Source organism: Hipposideros armiger, unplaced genomic scaffold (assembly GCF_001890085.2).
Source record: "Hipposideros armiger isolate ML-2016 unplaced genomic scaffold, ASM189008v1 scaffold_739, whole genome shotgun sequence".
NCBI lineage: Eukaryota > Metazoa > Chordata > Mammalia > Chiroptera > Hipposideridae > Hipposideros > Hipposideros armiger.
Window position 1 is genome coordinate 251,788 of NW_017732089.1, and position 26,204 is coordinate 277,991.

Sequence of the window (26,204 nt, forward strand, 5' to 3'; positions counted from 1 at the left end):
GCTGCTCAGCTCGGGCTGGACTCGAACCGCTGTTGCTCAGAGCTCAAACTCTTGAGCGAGCTCTTAACCAACTGAGCCACTCGGCCGGCCCAAATTAAAAAATTTTTTTTAAAAAGCCAAGAGAAGCTGATTTAGGAGGAAAGCCATGTTTTAGTTTTACAGAGTATGAGATGGTATGAGGTAGGAAACTAAAAATGTCCAGCCAGGAAGCAGGAAATGTGAAACTGAAACTTGAGAAATTAGAATTAAAGATATGGATTTGTTTTTTGCATAAATATCGTATTAAGTTACATGAGAGTAGATGGAGTTTCCAAAGCAGTAGTACAGGGAGAATAATAAAAGGCCAAGACTGAATCCTAGAGATCATTCATATTTAAGAGCCAGAAAAAAAGTGTTCAGTAAAGAAACAAACAAAGAAAGGCTGGTTGGCACAATCTATACAAATTGTAGTTGGCCACCATTTGCCAATGAAAGTAAACATGGAAAGTGAGAGTAAACATTTAGGAACTTTCATAGCAGTTTAAGCCTCACATCATGCAAGCCCATGACTTTGTATTTTACAAAAGTATTGGGCCACAACAGATGAGAAATTTTAAAAACTGTGCACTACTGACTAAGAAGTGCTGGGTTAGATAAAAGAACCAAGAGACCCACTTCTAGGTATATACCCAAGAGAACTCAAGACACATGTTCATACAAAAACTTGTACACAAATGTTAATAGCAGCCTTATTCATAATACCCAAAAAGTAGAAACAACCCAAATGTCCATCAACTGATGAGTGGATAAACAAAATGTGGTATGTCCATTTTGGAATATTATTAGCCGTAAAAAAAGAATAAAGTAGTGATATATGCTATAACATAAATGAACCTTGAAATCATTATGCTAAGTGAAACACCCAAATACAAAAGGCCCACATATTGTATAACACCATATATATGAAATACCCAGAATGGGCAAATCCATAGAGACAGAAAGTAGATTAATGGTTGCCAGGGTCTAGGCGAGAAGAAGAGTGATAACAGCAATGGAGCTGCTTTTGGGGAGATGAAAACATTCTGGAATTAGATAATGGGGATGGTTGCACAACCTGTGAATATATGAAAAACCAGTGAATTCTATACTTTGAAATGGTGGATTTTATGGCATGTGAATTATATCTCAATAGAAAAAGCAAAAGAACAGGGAGACTGTGTGTCTCAAAACCAATGAAAGAAAAGCTTTCAAAAAAATGAAAACACAGCATGGCAGTTGAAGAAACTAAGGCAGAAGAAAAGACTTGTCACTATGATATGCTATGGATGTTATTTCAACTCTTTGTATGGTGTTTGGGTTGGTTTTCTTTACTGTAAAACTGGCTAAGCCAGCATATGAGTATAGCAGCTCTAATTCCATCATCTCCCTCACACTTGCCAAAACATGCTCTATTTTCTTCTTACCAGAGTCTTGTGAACCACTGACTTATCAGATGGGTCATATCTATTCCTACAGAGCCCAGAAATTGCTATACAGGATGAAAGGCAGAGAAATTTACCGAACTTTAATGAAAACAGCCCATTTCTATTTCTTCAAATGAAACCTCAGAACCTCTAGGGTTAGTAAGTAATTTCACAACTATTGTACAGAAAATAAGGAGTTCTAGCAACTAGATTGTGGTAGATCCGAGTCCCTGACTTCAACAGCACTCGGACCTGAGTAGACACCCAGTGACTGACTAGCTAACACAGCTGGATACACTTGATGACCTGAGCCCCCGAAGAGGACCAGATTCTGTGTATCCCAGCAATCTGCTTTAAGATCACAGCATTTTGAACGCCCTACATGTTTGGAATGCTCCCATTCTAATGGAAGATCTTTGGGTTTAGAGAGCAGGTTAGGTTCTCATCCTTCATCTGCTAAGAAGTTTCTGAAGGCCCTCCTTTAAACAAACAAAAAGAAGAAACAATTACAGTACTGCCAAACAAGTTCTTAAAAACCACCAGGACAGGCTTATAAAATAAACCTTTGCCTGTTTGGTGCCATTAAAGGAAAGACAGCAATTTTCAGTCATCAAGCTCAGAATTTTATTCTCAGGACCTAGTAAGTACTGCTGCCTTGCACTAGGATTTTAGTAAGGCAGTGCTGCTTAACCCTGGCTGTACATCAGATCACTCAGACCTGCTGAATCAGACTCAGACAGGTGGGGAGAATGGTCAGGAGGTGCTTTCATTGTTTTTTTTAAAGATTCTTCCGGTGACTGTAGCCACTATTTCAAGCATTGGCTCCCACACGCACACACAAAAAAACATTAAGACTCAGAAACAGCTTATAGGACAACCCCTCCCAAAAAACAGCACGTCCCTGAAGGGGGTGACTGGGCAGCCAGGCTCCAAAGCCTTGCTGAGCTGAGCAGCAGCCAAGAACAAGGTTTGGTGTTTACACTCAAAATCAGCTCTGGGTTGTCACAGCAACTCACCCCAGCACCGTTCCTTCTTCCCCTTTGCGGCTTCAACCCAGGCCTTGCTGTTCTCTGTTACGATCTTAATGTTCCTGGTAACCGGAATGGCCTGCTGCATTCCTTCTATTTGGCTGCCAACTGCTCCATCTTCTTACCATGTGTTTACTAGTGTGCAGTAATACTTCACCTGCCTGTGTGGAACTCAACAACCTCCACTCCCCCAAATATACTTGTAAACAGGAAATAGCACAAAGGGCCCTGAGTGGCCAGAACAGATGTTACCAGGCTACGCACCGTCTATCAGGAAAGCACCGAAGACCCTTGCTCTTGTCTTAAATTTGGGGGGTTTTTTTATGCCTTTAAAACAAAGTTATGGTTTCTAAGGGAAAATAACTATTCTTGGCAGGCACATTGAAAGCTCAAGAAGTGATTACTGACCCCTGCATAGGAAGGAAAGGGGCAAAAAGCCCTAAGAAATGGATACAGGCATTCAGAATGCAGAATAGTGTAGGCCCTACTAGAGTCAGGGCAAATGGTTTTACACACCTCAAAAGGTCATAAAGCCATCATGACTTTACTCTAGAATAATTATGACCCGGATCACCAAGGAAGTGTTAAATTATATTCAGTTTAAGGAGGCAGAATAAAGTGTGTTGTGTTTTTTAATTTCAGGCATTCCAAATGGTTCAGGGTTTTGGTGGTTCCAGTTGGTTAAGGGGCAAAGTGCTTAAGGAGGGGAACTCTTAGCTATCCAGAACTTATTTATGGGTGCTCTAGATAATTAAGCTCTACCCTACATTATGTTTCTATTCATTTATACCCCTATTCCTAAAACACTAAAAATAAAAAAGCAAAAGATTTAAGGCAGTCAGATTTTACTCTATATACTTTCTAGTACCTGGCTCTGGTTCTTAGCAATACTTGCTGATAACCTGGTGTTCTGTCCCTGCCAAATTTGATATGTGATATGTATGAGACTTGATCCTATTTCTTTGTTTATTCATCTGACTGTGAAAGAGTCACAGGTGTCTCCCTCTCCCTTGAGCTAGTAATCCTATATCACTTCATCTCTGCTAGCTAGAAAATAAACCATTACCCATAATAAAAATCAAAATTTTTAATTTAATTAATAAATAAACTATTACATGCCACCCCTGTCCCTCCTTATATAAACAATACCTGGCATATAGTAGGCATTTAATAAACATTTGTTGGAGCCGGCCGAGTGGCTCAGTTGGTTAAGAGTTGGCTTAAGAGCGTGAGCTCTGGGCCGGCCGAGTGGCGCGATGGTTAAGAACTGGCTTAAGACGCCAGAGGGCCCCGGTTTGGATCCCACATATGAGGGCCAGTGATACTGCCCTCCACAGCTAAGATGCTGAACAACAGCTCAGCCGTGAGTCGCCGGTGATGGCGTAGGCTGCAGCCCCTGTGGCAGTGGGTTGCCATGGGCTACCATATGTAGTCAGCAGCCAGCGTGAGTGGCCATCCAGAAGCCGACGACTGATCCGCCTCGCCCGGGAAGAGCGCAATGATGGTGCCAACTTGGGCCAGTGAAGCAACGTCCTCCACAACTAGACAGAAGAACAAAAGGACAGCAACGTGTCTGTTCCCCTTACCCCAATTCCCCAATAAAAATCTTTAAAAAAAAAAAAAGAGCGTGAGCTCTGAGCAACAGGGCCTCTGGTTCGATTCCCAAATGGGCCAGTGATGCTGCGCCTGAGCTGAGCTGTCAACAGGTGGCAGGATGGCTCAGATGGTGTAACAAGAAGGTTGCCTGTTCATTGGTGGGCTACGCCCACCTGCAACTAAGACTGAACTTGGCACCTTGAGCTAAGCTGCCGGCCAGATGGATCAGTGGATAGAGTGTGCGCTCTTAACAACAAGGCTGCTGGTTCAGCTCCCGCATGGGATGGTGGCTACGCCCACCTGCAACTAAGATTGAACACAGCACCTTGAGCTTAGAGGCCACGAGCTGCCAACGGGAAGCCAGATGGTGACTGGCACCCTCTACAACAAAGATTGAAGAACAACAACTTGGCTGGTCCCCTTCTCCAATTCCCCAACACTGTTCCCCTCCCCCAATTCCCCAATTAAAAAAATCCAAATAAATAAATAAACAAACAAACATTTGTTGGATAAATGGATGAGCCAGTAATCCATAGGATATCTGTAAAATTAACTACTTGCATGAAGCTATAAATTTGATAAAGAGCCTAGTCCATTGTAAGAACAGCAATCAAATAACACCAACAAATTCTGGCACCAAGAAAATCAAATGGTATATACACTGTTATGTGAAAAACTAAGTTACGTAAGTACATAAGCTGTGATCATAAGTTTAAAAAAGTATGGATAGGGCCGGCTGAGTGGCGCATTGGTTAAGAGCTGGCTCGGGATTCCCAGAGGGCCCCGGTTCGGATCCCACATATGAGGGCCAGTGACACTGCCCTCCACAGCTAAGATGCTGAACAACAGCTAAACCTGGAGCTGGGCTGCCGTGAGTTACCAGTGATGGCATAGGCTGCAGCCCCTGCTGCAGTGGGTTGCCATGGGCTACTGTGTGTAGCCAGCAGCCAGCATGAGCGGCCCTCAAGTCGCCATGAGCGGCCGTGCAGAAGCCGGCGACTGATCTGCCTCACCCGGGAAGAGTGCAGTGATGGTGCCAACTTGGGCCAGTGAAGCAACATCCTCCACAACTAGACTGAAGAACAAAAAGGACAGCAACTTGTCTGTTCCCCTTCTCCCAATTCCCCAATAAAAAAATCTTTTTTTTTTTTTAAAGATTTTTATTGGGGAATTGGGGGATGGGAACAGCGCTGGGGAATTGGGGGAAGGGGAACAAACAAGTTGCTGTCCTTTTTTTCTTCAATCTAGTTGTGGAGGACGTTGCTTCACTGGCCCAAGTTGGCACCATCATTACGCTCTTCTCTGGCGAGGCAGATCAGTCACCGGCTTCTGGACGGCCGCTCACTGCGGCTGCTGGCCGCTCACGCTGGCTGCTGGCCGCTCACGCTGGTTGCTGGCCGCTCACGCTGGCTGCTGGCCACACACGGTAGCCCATGGCAATCCACTGCCACAGGGACTGCAGCCCACGCCGTCGCCGGCGACTCATAGGCAGCCCAGCTCCAGGTTGAGCTGTTGTTCAGCATCTTAGCTGTGGAGGGCAGTGTTACTGGCCCTCATATGTGGGATCCGAACTGGGGCCCTCTGGTGTCCCAAGCCAGCTCTTAACCAATGCACCACTCAGCCGGCCCCAAAAAAATCTTTTTTTTTTTTTTTTAAGATTTTTATTGGGGAATTGGGGGGATGGGAACAGTGCTGGGGAATTGGGGGAAGGGGAACAGACAAGTTGCTGTCGTTTTGTTCTTCAATCTAGTTGTAGAGGACGTTGCTTCACTGGCCCAAGTTGGCACCATCATTACGCTCTTCCCTGGTGAGGCAGATCAGTCACTGGCTTCTGGACAGCCGCTCACGGCAGCTGCTGGCTGCTCACGCTGGCTGCTGGCTACACACGGTAGCCCATGGCAACCCACTGCAGCAGGGGCTGCAGCCTACGCTGTCACAGGCGACTCACTGCAGCCCAGCTCCAGGTTGAGCTGTTGTTCAGCATCTTAGCTGTAGAGGGCAGTGTTACTGGCCCTCATATGTGGGATCCGAACCGGGGCCCTCTGGCGTCCCAAGCCAGTTCTTAACCATCGCGCCACTCGGCCGGCCCAAAAAAAATCTTTTAAAAAAAAAAAAAAGTATGGGTAAAAAGACTAGGACATAAGCCAATTATACAACATCATTATGCATTTACTTAATAAATAATTGAGCATTTTCTTTGTTTATGGTTCTCAAATTCACAACTATATTGCCAATGATAAACTAACTGCAATTTATAATTTAAAAGCAAGAATTGCAGCAACTGTAAACCATGACCAACTCAAGAACACTGTACAATAGTAGGATAGATAAGTGTCCTTCTAAAATGCAGTAGGGATTCCAGTTCTTCGCACATGCACTACTGCAGTGGGAACATTGTCAAGCACATCAGCCAGACTTCCTGAAAGAACACTGAATGCAAGTGTGTAGTAACACCATGGAACACACTAATTTTAGTTTAGGAATACCAGATGTTATTGACCCTCTTTAATTCACAGGCTGTGCATAATCAGTTCATGCCCATCAGGAGACCCGCTGTAGTTCAGTCATGGCCCTGGGACCATACTCTGAATCACAGATATCGAAGACATTTTTCTAGTATACCTAATGGACTTATTACTTGATGGATGCCCGGACCTCAGTATGTGAGGAGTATCCACACGCATCCTATAACTACTAAGTGACTGTATATGCAGTCAGCAATCCTACTTTGTAGCCTGGTGTTTACTCATATTTATGCTGTTAATAGTCTTAATAATTTGATCATACTCTGCTAGCAGGAGTATGTGGTGTATAAAGTGTAAAATAGTGTTTCTGGGCATAGTTAGGTACCCTCAATTCCTCATATCGTTTAAGGAAAACACATGAGGGGCTGGCCGAGTGGCACATTGGTTAAGAGTTGGTGTGGGTCGCCAGCTCTGAGCAGCAGGACCCCGGTTTGGATCCTACATGGGCCAGTGACACTGTGCCCTCTACAGGTAAGATGATGAACAACAGCTCGACCTGGAGCTGGGCTGCCGTGAGTCACCGGCGATGGCATAGGCTGCAGTGGGGCTACAATGGGCTGCCATAAGCTACCGTGAGTGGCTGGCAGCCAGCGTGAGCTGCCGTGAGCAGCCGTCCAATGGCCGGCGACCAATCTGCCTCACCCGGGAAGAGCGCAATGATCACAATACCAACTTGGGCCAGTAAGGCGACGTCCTCCACAACTAGACTAAAGAACAAAAGGACAGCAACTTGTCTGTTCCCCTTCCCCAATTCCCCAACGCTGTTCCCCTCTCCCAACTCCCCAATAAAATCTTTAAAAAAAAGGAAAAAGAAATAAACAAACACAAGAGAAAATTCCTAGCAATATTTAATAGGCTATAAATGAAACCTAGCCTTAGGACCCAGTCTTGTATTGCCTCGATATAAAATTACTACAATATCTTCCATTTTAAACGTGTATTTACAAAGAGACTTGATTCTTGGGGATACTGTTAATCATCTTTTCTATTGACAGCCACATAATGTATGTTTTCTCCTCTCTGGGAGAAGTTTCATGCCAGATAAATTTCCAAAACAAAACTGGGAGAGCACCAGGCACGAGTAACCCTCTTCTGATTTCCCCTCAGGTTACCCCTTGGCTTTGTTCTACCGGCATTACCTTTTCTACAAGGACAGCTACCTCATCCATCTCTTCCACACCTTTACAGGCCTCTCAATTGCTTATTTTAACTTTGGTGAGTAAACTGAGTTAGCATTGGCACCGCAGTTTGAGGGAACCTGGGAAGGAACAGACTTGAGCAAAATTTCCTGAAGAGAATTTAGTGGATAGGAAAGTTATAATGCTCTGCTTGCAAAGAAAGGGTTTATATGGACAGGAATAGAGTTTAAATTCTCCTTTTATGTACAATCCCGTCCCAGATAAAACATTTTGAGAGTGGTTACCCTTGCCGGACCCCATCAACAGGGAAGCATCAGCTTCTGTCTGCTGTGGCTGTAACTGGATGACAGATCCAAACAATCCCCTCAGGAGCAACCCTGAGCTCAAACATTCAGAAATACAGTAACTGCCTCACAATCCCTTCTATTTATATGATTAATTTCCTTCCCTTCCTCCAAAACATGAGGCTATTTTGGAAAAAAATCCTAATGCCAAAGTTTTTTCTTTATATGTTCTCTTTGCATTTAGAAGTCTCAGGAAGGGTGGTAATGCCCCTCCCAAAAAAAAGCTAAAATTTGCTCTGTTCTGCACCCAGGAAACCAGCTCTACCACTCCCTGCTATGTACTGTCCTTCAGTTCCTCATCCTGCGACTAATGGGCCGCACAGTCACTGCCGTCATCACTACCTTTATCTTCCAGATGGTAAATGTCTTTCCTGTGACAACTCAGGTCACAGCTAGCTGACAGCAGTCTGGGGATGGGTGGAGGTTGGGGGCTGTGGGATAGAAAAAGCAGTGAACTAGGAGATCTAATTTCTAACCGTTTCTCCCAAGAACACTTGGCAGTATGACTGAGTAGGTCACTTTACATGGGCCCCAGGTGTTTCATCTGCCTCAAGGAAGGGGTGCCAGCTAATCCTTTGCATAGGACTGTACATTAAGGTTCTCTGATTCTGACCAGGATTAGCCCAGCTGTCCATGAGGGGAGTCACTTAAAGGCAAGGCAGAAAATCAACTTACAGGGAGCTACAGAATCTAAGCATCTAAATTCTCAGTTTAGCGCACATTTTCCTGAGAAACCTTGAGCAATTCTCTTCCCCTTTACAGGTTCAGTTTCTCCATTTATAGGAACTTCTTAAAGCCTCTAATGAGACCAGGAGAAAGGAAAAATGAAAGACTATATGGGATTTCAGAGCAGGAAGAAAATAAATCATAGCGGTAATAGAATAAATACTTCCCCTTCTCCTAGGCTTACCTTCTTGCCGGATATTATTACACAGCCACTGGCAACTACGATATCAAATGGACAATGCCACACTGTGTTCTGACCTTGAAGTTGATTGGTGAGTGATGGGTCACTATGTTCCCCTTTTACACCAAGGCTCCTCCCCCATCTGACCATAAACTTACTGTTCTCTTCCCCGACACTTTTGGCTACCCCCATCATCCTCAGTGTCCTCTCCCTCTATTCTACCCACACCTTCTCTCTCTGCTCAGGTTTGGCTGTTGACTACTTTGACGGAGGGCAAGATCAGGTAAGTAAGATTCCTCCACAGAGGTTAAGGAAGGAGAAAGAATGTTGTTACCAAAAGACTGGACCCAAATGCCAGGGGCAGAGCCTCTCCCTCGTCCCCAGCCTGTGTGATCTCCGTATCAGATAGCACTGAGCAAGGATCAACAAACCTAATTTGCCTGGATCCAGCTCTTGCACAAAGTCCAGAGTTCAGTGCCAGCAAGGCATTTGGAAAGGCAGCAGCAGCCAACTGTTGCTCAGCTTACCCCTACACACACTCGTTTCCACATGAAGCAACTACTTTTCTCCATATCATCCCCTCAGATGGCTATTTGAAGAACCAGTTCAGTGGGCCACAGGGTGGGGAACACGCAAACTGGCTCTTGCGGGGAGATTCAAGGCTATCCTGAACCATTCATTCTCTTCTCGGCATAGAATTCCTTGTCCTCTGAGCAACAGAAATATGCCATACGGGGTGTCCCTTCCCTGCTGGAAGTTGCTGGTTTCTCCTACTTCTATGGGGCCTTCTTGGTAGGGCCCCAGTTCTCAATGAACCACTACATGAAGCTGGTGCAGGGACAGCTGACTGACATACCAGGGAAGATACCAAACAGGTAATTGCCCCTCCTGGTCAAGACCTCTGTGTAGGTGTCTAACCCACTATAAAGCCACTTCTGAAGTGACTCTGGAAGGCCAGCCCCAGCTGCGTACTCCAGCTTGGCCCTGGCTCCCGGCCCCTGCCACACAGGCCCGGGACTGTCTTAACTGGCACTCCCTGCTCACTGAGGGCAGTGGCGCTTTTCATCTTAGGTCGCTTCCAGCCATCCATTCTGACCCAGTAATACAAACATAAAAATTCACTTCTCTGCAACAGGATTCTGCTTGAACCAGTCGTGTCCCTGCCTTTAAAATCCATTTTCTCAGATAAAAAAATAGATTGTTAAATATATAAAAGTTTATATAAATACATATCACAGTAGAAAATTTAAAAGTTACCATAAAAATCCCTTCACTGAACGTGTCCAGCCTGTGTTTGAGCATCGACTCAAACAAGACAGGAAGGAGTGGATTCAAAATTGGTTGTTATTATTATCATCTGTTTTCAGTCCCAGTGTAGACTGAGAACACTGGTGAGACCTTGGGATCACTAGTATTCTTGAGGGGAAGCACCACAGACTCAGACACACTGCTCCCCGCTGCTGCCCTTCATTCCCTGTAACTCACAGTGGTTTGCATTCATCATTCCTCATATCCAACCACATAGAGGTCTTTCCCTGACACTGAGTATAGACTTCGGGCAGCAGAACTACTCGTCCCATCCCAAGGCGATAGCCACACTCCGAAACACTCCCCTCCATGACTTAAGGTCAGAGGGCGAAGGGAGTGGCCTCTGCATGTTGTGACACCCCTTGTTCCTTTACAGCACTGTACCTGCTCTCAAGCGCCTGAGTCTGGGCCTTGTCTACCTGGTGGGCTACGTTCTGCTCAGCCCCCACATCACAGATGACTATCTCCTCTCTGAAGACTATGAAGTGAGTGGCTACTAAAGCAGCAGCAGTGTGACTGCATCCGAGATAGAAAATGGACAGGCAAGGATCCCTGTAGATAGCCAGGAAGTGGGTAATGCCATCTACAAATGCATGTTGGTTTTGCTCTAGATCTGTGAGAGTTGGTGTCAATGCCAGCCGGGCCGGGACATGTTCATCAGCCAGCACTGAACAACCTTCGCGGGCACAGGGCTGTGCCAGGTGCACTTTCAGCACCCCTTACCTTCCCCAGGAGCAGCCCTTAGCTTGCTGTGTTACAGCCCAGTAACTCCTTGGAGTATAGCAGCTTCTGGTCCTCTCCAGCCTGGTTCTTCTCTTGATACATTGGGGGCGCCTAGGGAATTCCAAATCTAAGGGAGGGGGAAGTGCTGGCTTTTGCTCTTGCCCAACTAAAAGGCTTCCAGCAGTTCCAGACCCACTCTGGGTAGGTTATCTCCTTAAATTAATATTGATCATGGATACATCAGAGTCCCTCAGTACTTCAGTGTCTCAGATGCTCAGTACTTTAGAAGAGTTACGGACAATGCTGTTTCTGGGACTCTCCAAGGCAAAGGAGGCGAATGGGTATTCACTGGACTCTGCTTATTCCTCTAAGCCTGTTATAGAGGCAGTTAAGCAGACTGTCAGGCAACCATGAAGTAGTCAGCCACAAGTGTGGAAAGGCAGAGCATTAGGGAAACTGGCCTGGCCTAGGTGGTTTCCTAATACACGTGTTCTTTCTGTTCTCAAGAACCGCCTTTTCTGGTTCCGCTGCATGTACATGCTGGTCTGGGGCAAGTTTGTACTGTACAAATACGTCACCTGTTGGCTGGTCACAGTAAGTAGAAAAGATGAAACGGGATCATATTTAAACAAGCTGTGGGGTACATGGGGAGGAGAATGGCAAGAACCCTAACTGAGTCAGTCCTTCCCTCAGGAAGGAGTATGCATTTTGACAGGGCTGGGCTTCAATGACTTTGATGAAAATGGAAACGCAAAGTGGGATGCCTGCGCTAACATGAAGGTGTGGCTCTTCGAAACCACTCCCCGCTTCACTGGCACCATCGCCTCTTTCAACATCAACACCAATGCCTGGGTGGCCCGGTAAGCAGCAGGAGGGGGTCTGGACCCTACTAGCTCCTGCCTTCCACTTCTTTCCCAAATTTGAGGGCAGGAAAGTATTACGGCACTTCTATCCATCCATCTTTTCCCACTTTGGGTAGACTCTCCAGTCATTCTCACACACTTGTGTCCCCACTCCTCCAACCCCTAAAAAAACCATTCCCAAAAGCAAGATATATATAAGCGCCTTGAGTCCTGGGTTTTAATCCCAGTTCTGCCACTGGTTTATGTTCTCCATTGCTCTATTTATAAATACCTTATTTGTCCTACCATTAGAGTGTAAGCAGCACAAGTAGAAAACTGGTCTGTCCTTTTCATTGCAACTTCGTCAGGTACTTAGTGGGCACTAGTCATTATCTGTTGTATTAAGTGGCTTGCCCAAGTTCACCCAGCTAAACCTTAGGTCTATTTTGTCTCTAAACTGAGACATCAATATCACTGCCTTTCAGACTGCACTGTCTCACTTACCCCAGGTGGCCCCAAGTGGAAACCAGCCACCACCACGCACTACTCTGGGCACTGAGAACCCAGAGGCAGAATGGTGGGAGTATAAGAACTGGTCTGAGGCTCATCCTTACCCACCCTTTTCTCTAGTTACTTCTTCAAACGACTCAAGTTCCTTGGAAATAAAGAACTATCCCAGGGTCTCGCGTTGCTATTCTTGGCCCTCTGGCACGGCCTACACTCAGGATACCTGGTCTGCTTCCAGATGGAATTCCTCATTGTTGTCGTGGAAAGAAAGGTAGGCCTTAAGGGTGGTGAGGAAAAGGGGAATATGAGAAGGGACAAGACACTGACTACCTCCCCGCTTCCTCCCCAGGCTGCCAGCCTAATTCGAGACAGCCCAACCCTGAGCAACGTGGCTTCCATTACGATCCTACAACCCTTCTACTATTTGGTGCAGCAGACCATCCACTGGCTCTTCATGGGTTACTCAATGACTGCTTTCTGCCTCTTCACATGGGACAAATGGCTTAAGGTAAGTGAAGGCCTGCTTGCAAGGATAGGAGGGAATCACTGATACCTCAGGCAGTCAGGGATATTATATTCCATGCCCTCTGTCTACCTTGGTGTCCTCTCTCCACAGGTGTATAAATCCATCTATTTTCTTGGCCACGTCTTCTTCTTGAGCCTACTATTCATACTGCCTTATCTTCACAAAGCAATGGTGCCAAGGAAAGAGAAGTTAAAGAAAATGGAATAATCTATTTCCTGGGTAAGTAAACATCCCTAAAGCTAACCTGAAACGTCCAGGTCACAGAATAGAGCAATAGATTGTGGGGAGGGAAAGATGGTCTTGGAAATGTGGGGTAAATCTCAAGGTAGCCTGGCTTATAGGAAACAGTATGGGGCACTGACTACTCTAACTTAACATGCCAGGAAGAACCTTAAAAGGGCTAAGACCAGGGACTAGGGAGTAACTCTAACCGGCCTGCCAATCATATTTCTTCTCTTGCAGGTGGCCTAGAGCAAGACTGGTGCAGAAACGACGTGTCTCCCTTTCTGCAGCACTCCTTTGCCCCAGAGCACAGAGAACATAGAAGCTAGGGGGTGGAAGACATGGCACTGCCAGCTGTGCCTCTGCCGCCAGCCAAGTCTTCATTTGGGCCAAAGGGGAAACTCTTGTGGGAGGAGTAGAGGGGTCCATGTCTCCCCTCTGGGCTCCCCCATGCACGTTGCCTTATCTCTCCCCCTATAACCAGGAATCTGTTGTTTTTCTTCTGCCAATTTACTATGATTGTATATGTGCCGCTACCACCCCCACTCCCCATGGTGGGGAGCGGAGAGGTACAAGGCCCCACCTGCTCCACTTTTTCTACCTTGGAACTGTACCAGATAAAATCACTCTGTTTGTTCGGTTTTTCACTGCTAGCATTCCTGGCCACTTTCTTTCACACACAGTTCTCCATGCTTGCCATGGCTCCAATAATCACGGCTGTCTCCTTTATAGAGCACAGTAACTGCAGAAGTTTGGAGCTAAAGCCCAGAACCAAACTGCAAATACCTGTTCTTGAAGTCTGAGGAAAACAAATGGTATAAACCATTAAATACTAAGTTTAGAAATCCCCAAAGAACAACCAGGTTTACAAAACACTATTTATAGGATAAACAAATAGCAAATATACAGCCTCGGCTTCCTCAAACCCCACAGTCTTGGTGCAAGAAGGTCATCTTCCAACAGTGAGTTGAAAACAAGGTCAAGGGATACAATGTCAACAGTCTCTGTGTTTCAGAGCAAGGTCCGACTGTCAAATGACCCTCCACACTTCTTCAAAGGCTGTCGTAAGTTTTGCGCAGGTGAGGGCAGCGGAAAGGGGATAGTTACTGATAGACACCATCTTCTCTGTATACTCCACACTGACCTAAAGAGAGAACAGTTCTGTCAGCTGACTCCATCACTCTGTAACGGGCTCAGTCCCTTCTTTAGGACAGGGAAATTGGGCTGAGCTAATATTTCACAGTGCTGTTTAATATCAAATTTGTACAGAGGATGAAGAAGGTCCTAGTTTTGATTATTACGCCAGCAGCAATCCCCATCAAAAATCCCAATGGCATTTTTTTAAAGAAATAGAACAAAAAAAAATCATCAGATTTGTATGGAACCACAAAACATCCCGAATAAAGCAATCCTAAGAAAAATAATGCCGGAGGTATCACACTCCAACTTCAGCTTGCGCTACAGAGCAACAGTAATCAAAACAGCACAGTACTGACAAATATGCCAGCAGTCCTTAAAGGATGTGCCCTAAGACAGCTTAGGGAACCCCCATTTGTCTTCCAGCTGTGTTCTTATTCTCTATTTTCCAACTTACAAGGACAAAGATCAAAATGCTAACTGCTCTCGGAATTTAAAAGCCCAGACCTTACCTTGCCATGGGCAAAGGCCCCCACCACGAAAACAATAGGGTCATTGCAGGGCACCAACTCTCGTACATCACTGACGGCTGAGATGGAAAAAGAAGTGCCAATTTTCATACACCCAACTGGGAAGTGATCTGACACCGGATTCTTAATTACCTAAAGAAAAAGAAAAATAAGCCCCAGAAACATTCTCAGAACTCTACCTCCAACCAGTAGGTAGTACTACCTCACCTTCAAGAGCTTCTGGGGGCCATCAGCTGCTCGAACACTGAGTTTGTGTAAAAGCTGAACTAGGGCGGAAAACAAAGAGGTCAGAGCTAGATGGAGACCCCACTTCTGCCCAGAATCTAACCAGAAAAACCCATAGGTAAGGTGAGCTCCATGTGTCCTTTTACATCCACCGTACTCCTCAAATGTTATGACCAAGCAGCTGTCAAGCATATAACTAGCTGTATACTGATGAGTTCACTCTCATTCAGCCAGGAACCCATGTAGGCTTTACCCCTGCACAGGGAAAGTAATGAAGAGTCCTTGTTCTGGGATCAATCACATTCCCTCTTCCTCCTTTCTTCACTCCTGCCAAGTTCATTCTGAACTTTTAAATCCTAAAGATCTCACCCATGAGGCCACAAAAGCGGTCAAAGGTTCTGGGAATTCGAGTCTGGGGGTTCACTTCAATCAGCACATTCTTTTGTGTGTGGATATAAACCTGCAGCAAGCCAGCTCGGTTCAGGGGACTGTCCATTAGCATCAGCAAACTCTAAGGGAAGCAAACACCAAGGTATAGTTCAGAGAAGTAGCACGCAGCTGCTTTACATTCCATATAACGGCTCAAAGAGTTGTGAGCTCTGTCCCTGGAGTTACCTGGTGAGCTATGTCTGGTCTCACTTCCCCAGGGTCCCGTCCATTCTTCAACAGCATAGACTTGTGCTTGTCACAGTTTAGTAGCTCATATGTCTTCCCTACCTAAAGAAGAGGGAACATGACAGCAACATAAGTTGCTTTTACCTAGGCCAGTGATTCTCAAAGTGTGGTCCCCAAACCACCAGCAGCAGCAACATCTGAAAACATTTTAGTCAAATTCTCAGGCTCACTCTAGATCTACTGAATCAGAAGCTACGGGGGTGGTTCCCAGTAAACCCTTCAGGGGATCATTATGTTTACCCTCCCTCCCAACTCCCACACCTCCTACACCATAACTGATCTTAAAGGAAAAAGGCACAACCTGTGATTTCACATGATTTAAACTGGACTTAATTTTAAATCCTGTGGCTATTAGGCAAAGCTGGTGAGGGATTCTGGAACCCAGTAGGACTAAGGTTAATAAGCAAGGCTGAATGTTTTTTTAACACAGGAACACTGTGTATACACTGGACAAAATATACATGGTGACTACCCTCAGTTTGCTTTTAACAGTGAAAAGCTGCAAATCTGAACAGGGAAAAATGTGAAAATTCTAACGATTGCAAGAGGTAGTTTCATCAAGAAATATGTCTCTCAGGAGTAAAGCTGAGTTTTCAGAAGTGTGAGCAAACGTACAGATGGAATAAATAAAAGGCAGAAATGTGAAGAAAATGATGCTGAAAAAGTGGGAACTGAGACATTGACAGGCAGTGATTATACTGGGGGTGCCTAAAAAAATGTATACATATGACTTGCATTAATCTTTTGTTACCAGTATACATTGAGTATTACAATTTTAATAGTTTTTTCATTTCTTAAAATGTGTACACACTTTTTTGGCACCCTCTGTATATGAAACTGCTTTGTAAACTGTAGAATCCTGAAGTATCCAGCACAAAGCTAAAATAATTCTGGAATAACGGGGGCATGAGAATGACTGAGGAATCTTATCCTGGCAACTCTGCATACTGGAAAATATACCTGGTTAAAGCTTGACACTAAAAATCTGGCTGGATCCATCTGCAGCAGCCAGAAGAAATTGTAAATTGCAATCTGGAGTCCTAAGGAGCATTAAGATGGTCAGTAAAATTCTAAAAACATATTAAGTACAAACACAGGTTTTGAAAGCCTAAGTTTTTATGTATCAATAGAACATTTCTATGTCTGACAACATTTTAGGGTATATGACTCCAAAAGGTTTGGGAGAAGAGGCATATAGACTTTGAAATTAATTGGAAAACTGAAATAATAAGGTCACAAACAGTAAGCACAGAAAAAGAACAAAGGACGAAGAACTAAGTCTATCTTAGTTATAGGAGAAAAAGAACCCCTTGAATAAAAGAATCCGGTTTCAACCTATTAGTAATTTATAACCAGAGTTTTTGATAAAATAGAATAGAAAACATCTGAGTACTTCACAGGTAGTAATGGAAAGTGATGGTTTATAAAACTTTTGGTTTCATACAGGTGTTGTGTGTACTGGCTCACAATGTAATTTTTAATTGTGGGTTGTAGTTACTAAGCTTGGAAGTCTCTACTTGGAATAATCAAAATGAATACCATGTGTATTCATTTTCTATAATAGGTATTGGAGATATAAGGAGAATTTTTAAAACCTTACTCTCTGCCCTCATAGAGCCTTCTAGTGGAAGGGACAAACTTCTAGTGAAAACAACCGCATGAATACTTAACTCAAATTAAACATTATGTAGGAAAAGTAAATGGTTCATTAGAGGATTATAACAGGAGGACCTGAATTATACCAGGAAAGGCGTCATTTCTATGAGGAAGTAACATTTAACCTATTAACTGAAGAATGAGCACTATAATAGACTCAATAATGGTTAAATAAATTGTTAAATGGACGTGACGGCTGCTATGGGATTCAAGAAGTGCAAAAGAAAACGCGTACTGCCAACCCAGGACGTTAAACCAAGAAACAGTCAACTAGGCCACTGTTCCTCCAAAAGCATGCATGTTACACTTCTGTTTTCTCCATCCACTCTGAGGCCCTCACCCTCACTCATTCCACGGGGTCCCATCCTATCAATATCCACACTCGCCACTTTCTTGTCCCACATTACCTTGACTGTCTCCAGACTGGCCCCTTCCAGCACCACAATGAGCCTACGGCCTCCCATCTTGCTTCCCGCCCCAAGTCGGGGCCGCTTGGGCACCACAGCATCCCAGTCCTGTTCCCGGTCCTCACCGCGACGCTCACGAGGTTGGAACCCACCACTGGGCGCAGCCATCTTGCAACCAAACCGGAAATTGTACTAATATCCTTAATTTAAAACCTCGCGCTCGCCCAAATCGCAAACTTCCTTCCGGTTACCATTTTGAAAATGGGCGCTTGGAAATGGCGATAGCTTCCTGTCTGGCACTACCGAAGCTTCTCTGGGAGGGCAGGGTTTCAGAAAGGAGCGGGACTTCCGAATGCGTAATTCCTGTGCGCGAAGTTCGGGTCCGCCGTGGGCCGGGGGAGGGTTTAGGAGGGAGCGCACTTCCGGTGCCCTTTCTCCTGCGAGCACCTGAGCCTCGGACCCTCGTGAGAAGGTTGCGATTTCTAAACTGGAGTGGGGTGGAGGCGGGCTGGCACCCCCTCCTGACCTTTGGTGCCGCCGGCCTCAGGATCAGACATGGCCCAGAACTTGAAGGATTTAGCTGGACGGCTGCCCTCCGGGCCCCGAGGCATGGGCACGGCGCTGAAGCTGTTGCTGGGGGCCGGCGCCGTGGCCTATGGGGTCCGCGAGTCCGTGTTCACCGGTGAGCAACCTCCGTCCGCACTCTGGACTCCTCTAGCCCCTCCCCAGACCCCCTACCTTGGCCCGCCGGGGCCCCGCGCTAAGGGATTAGCCCCCTCGCCCCGCCCCACCAGGGGCTAGCACGTACTCTGAGTAGTCTCACCTGGTCTGATTACCACCCCTATCCCTACAGTGGAAGGCGGACAGAGAGCCATCTTCTTTAATCGGATCGGTGGCGTGCAGCAGGACACCATTCTCGCCGAGGGCCTTCACTTCAGGTAATGGCGGGCAAAGCGGACTGACCCTGACCCTTCACCCTTGAACGCCAACCCTCCTGTAGTGGGACTTTCAACAGGATTCTGCTATTTCCCTTCCTCGCCCCATCTCCCAGGACAGTAGGTGCTGCCCATAACTCCAGCAACACATAAACTGTTGCTCTCTAAAAGAAGAGTAGAATTTCTCCCTGTCTGTGGTCATTAAGAAAAGGGGCAGGCAAAGAATCACGTGGTGAGGGAAAACTGGGCAAAACTAGTGAAACTGCTGTCTCCTAATACCTATCCCTGTACCCTCTCCTCCAGGATCCCCTGGTTCCAGTATCCCATCATCTATGACATTCGAGCCAGACCCAGAAAAATTTCTTCCCCCACAGGCTCCAAAGGTAGGTCTGAACACTTGGAAGCTACTGGCAGATGAGCTACCCAAAGTCAACAGGGAGCCTGGCAAGAGCTAGGGGAAGATGGTCATGTCAGAGCTCTTGGGCCTTGGTTTCCACATATGCAAAAGAGGAATAAAAGTTCTGCTTCTGGAGTTAAAGTAGTACATTCTGGACACACTGTGTTTGCACATTTTTATTAACTGTTCCTCCCCCCTAATGTAAACTCACTGAGACCACTATTTGTCCTTGGTCTTCTTTACTGCCTAGATCAAAGCCTTTTTTTAACTGTTTGACTTATTAATTATATCCACCGGTACACCCTGTCCTGAGAAACTTGGCCCCACTCTTTACTGGTGCACCTGTGCCCTCCTACGCCATACCTAGAAGCTGTGCCTTCGAGAGTCCCCAGATTTGTTACGCGCACGCGCACACGCACACACACACACACACACACACACACACAGTGTACACACTGAGGCAAGCAGCTCATCTATAATATTACTTTTTTGTACTATTTTTAGTGCAGGTCACTTAATACTTCCTAAACCGTAGACCCTGGGAATAAAGGATTTGTAAAACAAATTCATGTCCTCAAGCCCTTATAGTCTAGTAAAGAAAACAGATGATTATGATGCAACCTACAGTAGAGGATGCACACAATAGTGGCAAAAAGACAGATCAGCTTTATTGGTGGAGGGGTTGTGGGCAGAGATGTCAAGTGGACAAAGATGCATTTGGCCAGTGCCAACTCACATGTTGGCCTGATTTCCCTCCTCCCACCAGGGGAGTCTCAGGCTGTACAACATTGCATGCAGGAGACAGTGCTTGGGAAAGGGTGCTTGGCTAAGAGGCCAGATGAGGCCCCCATGGCCTTGACCAGCCACTGCTGACCTCACTCTTAGACCTGCAGATGGTGAACATCTCCCTGCGAGTGCTGTCTCGACCTAATGCCTTGGAGCTTCCCAGCATGTACCAGCGCCTAGGGCTGGACTACGAGGAGCGAGTTTTGCCGTCCATTGTCAACGAGGTGCTCAAGAGTGTGGTGGCCAAGTTCAATGCCTCGCAGCTGATCACACAGCGGGCCCAGGTTGGACTCCAGCTCCCATCACCATCTGCATAGTGTCCCTCCTAGATCCAGGGCACTGAGTATTAGGAAAGGCAACTTATTAGAAAAAGGTTGTGACCCTAGTTCCATTTCTACCTAAAAGCTATACTGATGGCCACTGTGGGAGACAAGGAGAGCCAAGATTGCAACTTGATAGCAGTCAGTGTTAGAAAGCATGGGAGAAAACAATAACAAAGTTAGAAGTGCTGGATAGCGTGGAAGATTAGGAGTCAGTGTGACCTGCTGAAAAGATTGGACCTAGTACATTCCAACTCAGATGTTTTAGTGAGTAACTAAAAAGGAGTTAGTGAGGGCCGGCTGAGTGGCTCAGTTGGTTAAGAGCTCGCTCAAGAGTTTGAGCTCTGAGCAACAGCGGTTCGAGTCAGCCCGAGCTGAGCAGCCGTGAGCTGCCAACAGGTGGCGGGATGGCTCAGCTAAAAGAAAAAAAAAAAAAGGAGTTAGTGAATTTTCTGCCATTTTCAAAAGATGTAGTATTCAGATGGTCACAGCAGCACACTGTCCTTTCAGTTCTCCAGTCCCTTCAAACCACCCCTCCCTTCCCCTCCTCACCTCAACCTCCAGGTGTCCCTCTTGATCCGACGAGAGCTGACAGAGAGGGCCAAGGACTTCAGCCTCATCCTGGATGACGTAGCCATCACAGAGCTGAGCTTTAGCCGAGAATACACTGCTGCTGTAGAAGCCAAACAAGTGGGTGAGTTACCAGAGGAATAGAGCAAGGGTTTCTGAGAGTGCAGGAAGGGGGATGGGGTTCCTGACACCTCACATCTGTCACCTGGCTCCCACCACAGCCCAGCAGGAGGCCCAGCGTGCCCAGTTCTTGGTGGAAAAAGCAAAGCAAGAACAGCGACAGAAGATCGTGCAGGCCGAGGGTGAGGCCGAGGCCGCCAAGATGATATCCTTCTGCTGGAGAGAGCTCAGCCTGCCTCTGAGGCACCTTGCTTTCCCCATACTCCCTCATGGGCCGGCTGATGAGACTAAGGCGAATGCGACTCCGTGCTCTCTGATCCTTGGCTCCCCCGGGGGTAGAGGTTTCAAATGGGATCTGAAATCTTAGTGGGGTACCTGAGCTTGGCTCCTCACTGTAAGGCAGATCAATAGCACTGCTGGCCTTGCCTCCATTCCTGCTGCTGCCTTTAGTTTCTGGCAGCTGCCTGCAGGGGGGCCCACAGGTGAGGACCAACGTAAGACTAGGCACGAGCCACCTGAGCGCAACCTTGGATCTGACGGCCCAGAGGAGGCCTGAAGTGAGGGGAGTGGTAAGGGATTGAGACCTGGCCTTGTGTGAACCCTTAACCCTACCTTGTTCACCTTGGAGAAGCACTGAGCAAGAACCCAGGCTACATCAAGCTGCGCAAGATCCGGGCAGCCCAGAACATCTCCAAGACGGTGAGTGTGACAGCCCAGCATCCCTCACAGGGCTGCCTGGAGAGTTAAGAGTGTTTTTAGTTAAAGCACATTGAAGCAAGTGAAATAGAATCGTGCTCGTTCAGGCTGCTACTCAAACTGGCCTCTCTGACACGTCTCCGCCCATACAAAAACGATTCCTCTGGGTTCCCTTGGCCTTTTGTTCATGCCTCTGTTAACAGTTCTAACACATCACAATTGCTCGCTGCTCTGGATCCTTGTGTGAGGGCAGGAGCCATGTCATTCTCATGGTTGGATCCCTGTTCTAACCCACATGTGTCCCATCAGTGGTGATCTAATGCAAGGATAGGAACCGAGGTCTTTTTTGCTTAATATACAAGCATCTGTCTTGTTTCCTGCCCCGTAGATTGCCGCATCACAGAATCGTATCTATCTTACTGCTGACAACCTTGTGCTGAACCTACAGGATGAAAGTTTCACCCGGTGAGAGATGTGACCTGCACAGTGGGGTGTCAGAACATAGGATCTGAGTCTAGTCACTTGGGCTCTAGTGCCTGTTACTAGCTTACTCTTGTAACCATTGAAAGACACCATGTATCTGAACCAAAGATGAAAAAGTGTGGGTGGTTGACATTTCTAATTTGAATTCCATAGAATTGATTTTATAACAAATAGGATTATTCATGTAAAAAGCACTTTAATTGTAAAGTTTTGTCTAACTGAAAAGTGGTGAAAGATAATATTCAATATCCTTAACTTGGGAACCCTAAAATTGCTGCCATGGGGCATGGAAAGATGCTAGGAAAAGAGAAGTGGCAGTGGTGAAGAGTGCCAGCCTCTCCCTTTCCAGAGCCTGAGATTCCTGGCTTCCAACCCATTTGTCCTTTTCTCTTGAGAGCAAAGGAGAGTTTAGAGTGGGTGGGGCCTTAACTATCAAATCATCTCCGCATTTTTCTTCTTTTTCTGTGTTTCCTGTTCATCTGGTGACCTGGTATCTGCAGGGGAAGGTAAGTTGTTGATGCATCCTGTTTCTTTGGGGTCTTGTAGCTCATCTCCCAGTACCTGCCTCCTCCTTACCACCTAACCTTTCTCACATCCCCACACTAACCTTGTATCAGGGAGGGTGGTTGAGGAGGGAGTAGCCAAGGTGCTGTGCCTCTCACATTTGTGTCTTCTAACAATAATGTTATCTGTCTCCCTTACCTGTTGCCTTTCCACAGTGACAGCCTCATCAAGACTAAGAAATGAACTTGGTGACCAAGCATTTAACCCCCAGAGAAGAAGTGGATCTGTTTCTCCCCTGGTGTTTGAGGAGCACACCCCCACCCTGCCCCTAGTATCATGTCATGGTCCCCTCTGCATCTGTCCTCCCAACCCTTCTCGGATGAATGAATACTGACTGGTTTTCAGGGGAGTGACTTTTCTTCCTTCCAGTGTTGACTGGGGTTGTTGGGACAGTGTGTGATTTCTCAGTGATTTCCTACAGTGTTGGTTCCTCCCTTGAGGTTGGGAGGCGATAACCACCATCCAAGGAATTCTCAATAAATTTTTATTACTTAAGCTCAAGTGAAGGCCTCGTGTCTGAGCAGGGTTACGGGAGGCACGCATGCCTGTGCTCACCTAACACTCCAGGGTCTATTCATCTCTGCCAGCAGGGGGCGCACAGATTCTGGCCAGGGCAGTGAAGGAAAGGGGGCCTGGGCCTCGAAGCCCAGCAGTCATCCGAAACAGGACCCAAGCTGCAAACAGTGGGCCCTTGAATCCTGAGGCCCAGCTGCACTTTCCACTCCACCCTCTATTTCTATCACATCACCCTTTGATTTGAGAACATCTTTTTTAAGGCTGGAGCAGCTGTGGCTTTGCTGAGCTAGACCAAAAATGTGATGACCCCAACATGAGCTGCTTCCTTGGTAACAGAGTTCCGTGTAGCTGTGAGGAAGACCATTTGTACTTATTGAGGGACTTAGGCGTCCAAAGGCCAGTGGGTCATGTTGCCTGCTGTGGGCTACCCACACTAGCAATTTCACAATCACCAGGTGTGAGGAGCCTGTTTCACAGGTGAAACGGCTCTACTTGTGTGGAGGTGGGCTCTTCACTCTTCACTCCCACAGCTTGGGACCCAAACAGGTGCCTGATTTCAGTCCCTATGTAAGCCACCTTATCTCCTTCCCAAGACAGCACTCACTGAATCTCAAGTACCAGGGAAATGAAGCCACCGCTCTACTTGATGCCACTATAGCCCGTGTCCCATTCCTTGTCCTTATAGGGAGAGAAGAAACGTCTGGAACCTTAAACACTGGGTGCAGAAGTATGTACAGGAATTATAAAGTGCATGGTAGGGGAGGTGAGTTACAGGGTGAGGGACTGAGTTCTTCAGTTTCTTAGATTTGTGAAGAAAAGATTAATTTTCCCCTGCTGGACAGGGAGATGAAGTAGATGTGGCAGCCCCACTCAGGAGCTGGGAGCCTAAGACGAGGCCGACAATTAAACAAAAAACAGGTCAAGTAACCTGAATCAGTCTACCATGAGTTCCATTCACACTTTATTTGGTTCACGTTCCCCAGGCGGGAAGAGAGTAGAGGTGCCTGGAGAGCAAATATGTTTCAAATCATGCTGTTGTGACTCTAGAGGCAGCCATTTTGTCTCCTTCCATTGTTCCCCTTTTCCTAGTGATTTACACCCCCATCCAGAGGGATAAAGGTCAGAGGTTGTTGGTCAGGAGGCCTCCATGGTCTTCAGGGATCCCTGAAGGTCACTGCCGAGGGAACCAGCCCGGGGGCCATCTTTACCAGACAGTGTTAGGAGCTTCACAATTAGACCATCCAACACTGTACTGGAAGATGGACCCAGAGCCGGCTGACATGCAGCTCCGGACTAGAGCTGACCAGTTGCTACAGGGACCCTGGCCGCGGGCCAGGTGAAGTCTTTTGAGAGTAGTACATCCCAAGCTCAAGGTCGGCTGTGGGTTCCGGATCCACCAGATGACAAGTCACACTGGGTTGGGGGAGGGGCCCGGAACCATTGTGTCCCTTCAGTGGGCAACCAGCCAACCAGGAGCTACCTCCTTTGCAGCCCCCTCCACACAAGATGAAGGGATTCCAGGTTGTGTAGGGAGGTTCAGGAGGGGGGCTGCGGTCGGCTGGGGCTTGGGGGCTTGAGGTAAAGGATGTCGGTGACACGGACAGGGGCCTCCATCATTACCCGGCAGTATTAGAGACTCCCAACCAGCACCCAAACACTGCTGGGTAAGACGGGGGCCCCCACCCAGCCTGCCCACCTCCAGGTCAGGCAGTCCTAAGCCCAGATTCCCGGTGGAGAGGCTGCAGAACCCTGGGTCCCATCCCCCCAGCACCCGCTTCCCTGGGGACACTTCCGGGTGAGGCCTGCAGCCTGCCACCAGCCCCACCCTGAGCTGTTGATCCACTGAGGCCCAGGTGGGGCTTCAGAAGACCCCTGCCCACCTCTTCTCTGCCTCTGAACCCCTTCCTCCACCACCCACACAGCCTGTCTCTGCCCCCACATACCAATTCACCAGCCCTTATCTCCCTTCTGTAGTCCCTAGCTGAGCCCCAAGACCCTTCTCCCAGTGGCCTTTACCTGTCACCGGGCCGCCTGCCCCCCAGAGAGTGAGTGCTGAGAGGAAGGGGAGTCAGGCCCAGGACTCCACGGCCTGCAGCCTGAGACCCGCCCTGGCCTCCACTCTTCCTCCTTCCTTCTCCGCAAGCAGGCAGCGCAGGCTCCTCACCTGGGCCCCGCCCGCCGCCCCTGCGTACAGGTGTGTCCTCCTTCCATAGGCTACCCCCCACCACTGCCTTAACCCCTTGCCTCCCGGCACCAGCCGCAGGCACCTATTCTGAGTCCTGGCCACCCCAGTAGGCCTCCCGCTCTTTCCAGTGGTGTTTTCTGTCCTACGTGCCACTTCTGTCCTGCAGGCCTAGTCTAGAGAACCTGGTTTCCAGAAGAACAAAGCGAGGGGCTATCTTTGGGCTAATTTGCCTTCCTCCTTGGCCTCTCCCCACAGCTACTCCTGCCCCCAGCTACTTTCTTCCTCTGAGACCTTTGATCCTGCCCATGGCCAGAGCTGGAGGACCATAGATCCCTAAGGTCAGCGACAGAGTCAGCTTGGCAGGGTTGGGTTGTGCCCAGGCCCAGTACCCCACCTGTGCTTGGCCATCCCTGTCTGTGGAGGGCAGGCAGGTCCCAGCACGGTGCCTCCCTGTCCTGTGCCCTAGTGTTGGGGTGCCCACCTCTGCCGAACGGCCCAAGCTGGCCAGGAGCATCAGCACTGACCCAGACAGTTAAAGTACTGAGCTGCTCCCCTTCAGCCCTCACAGCCTCAGCCCTCACAGTTGTCCTGCAGGGAGGAGCAACCATGGGCTATGCTCTGTTCTCCAGAGGGACCAAAGTTGAGCAGAGCTGCTCCTGGACCCACCTCAATGCCTTGGGTCCAAGTCCCAGCCCACAGGCAGTTACCCAAGGGCAGTTAGTGAGTGTGAAGCCTACCTTTATATTGTGCAGCTCTAGCTGGGGTAGAAGGGGCCCTGATGCACACAGATTATGGCCCCACCCCTTCCAAGGCATTTTAGCTGCAGGGAGCTATTGTGTGGCCCAATCTGATCCAGATCTCTCTCTCTCTATCTCTCTCTCTCTCTCTCTCTC

General features: G+C 47.5%; 3 protein-coding genes across 4 annotated transcripts in view; 2 read left to right on the plus strand and 1 right to left on the minus strand.

Annotated features, from left to right (window-relative positions):
- LPCAT3 (lysophosphatidylcholine acyltransferase 3) overlaps nt 1–13,756 on the plus strand; it is a 50,745-nt gene extending 36,989 nt beyond the window's left edge. For both annotated transcript variants that reach the window (XM_019627703.1, XM_019627704.1), the window contains exons 2-13: nt 7,699–7,806; nt 8,326–8,432; nt 8,979–9,072; nt 9,227–9,264; nt 9,678–9,856; nt 10,666–10,774; nt 11,520–11,606; nt 11,706–11,872; nt 12,485–12,632; nt 12,711–12,869; nt 12,978–13,106; nt 13,350–13,756. In XM_019627703.1, the coding sequence (XP_019483248.1) occupies nt 7,699–7,806; nt 8,326–8,432; nt 8,979–9,072; nt 9,227–9,264; nt 9,678–9,856; nt 10,666–10,774; nt 11,520–11,606; nt 11,706–11,872; nt 12,485–12,632; nt 12,711–12,869; nt 12,978–13,094 (1,313 nt within the window). In that variant the 3' untranslated portion in view covers nt 13,095–13,106; nt 13,350–13,756. The remainder of the gene's footprint in view (nt 1–7,698; nt 7,807–8,325; nt 8,433–8,978; nt 9,073–9,226; nt 9,265–9,677; nt 9,857–10,665; nt 10,775–11,519; nt 11,607–11,705; nt 11,873–12,484; nt 12,633–12,710; nt 12,870–12,977; nt 13,107–13,349) is intronic.
- Nucleotides 13,757–13,973: 217 nt separating this feature from the next.
- Nucleotides 13,974–18,054, minus strand: EMG1 (EMG1 N1-specific pseudouridine methyltransferase). Its single transcript, XM_019627706.1, has 6 exons — nt 17,740–18,054; nt 15,617–15,718; nt 15,371–15,512; nt 14,984–15,042; nt 14,759–14,908; nt 13,974–14,253 (listed from the first exon to the last, which is right to left on the minus strand). The coding sequence occupies exons 1-6, from the start codon at nt 17,905–17,907 to the stop codon at nt 14,140–14,142; spliced, it is 735 nt and encodes a 244-aa protein (XP_019483251.1). The 5' UTR covers nt 17,908–18,054; the 3' UTR covers nt 13,974–14,139.
- A 37-nt stretch (nt 18,055–18,091) lies between these two features.
- PHB2 (prohibitin 2) lies at nt 18,092–23,111 on the plus strand. Its single transcript, XM_019627705.1, has 10 exons — nt 18,092–18,421; nt 18,593–18,677; nt 18,978–19,057; nt 19,957–20,141; nt 20,742–20,871; nt 20,969–21,072; nt 21,489–21,566; nt 21,952–22,028; nt 22,547–22,552; nt 22,766–23,111. The coding sequence occupies exons 1-10, from the start codon at nt 18,295–18,297 to the stop codon at nt 22,791–22,793; spliced, it is 900 nt and encodes a 299-aa protein (XP_019483250.1). The 5' UTR covers nt 18,092–18,294; the 3' UTR covers nt 22,794–23,111.
- Nucleotides 23,112–26,204: the final 3,093 nt, after the last annotated feature.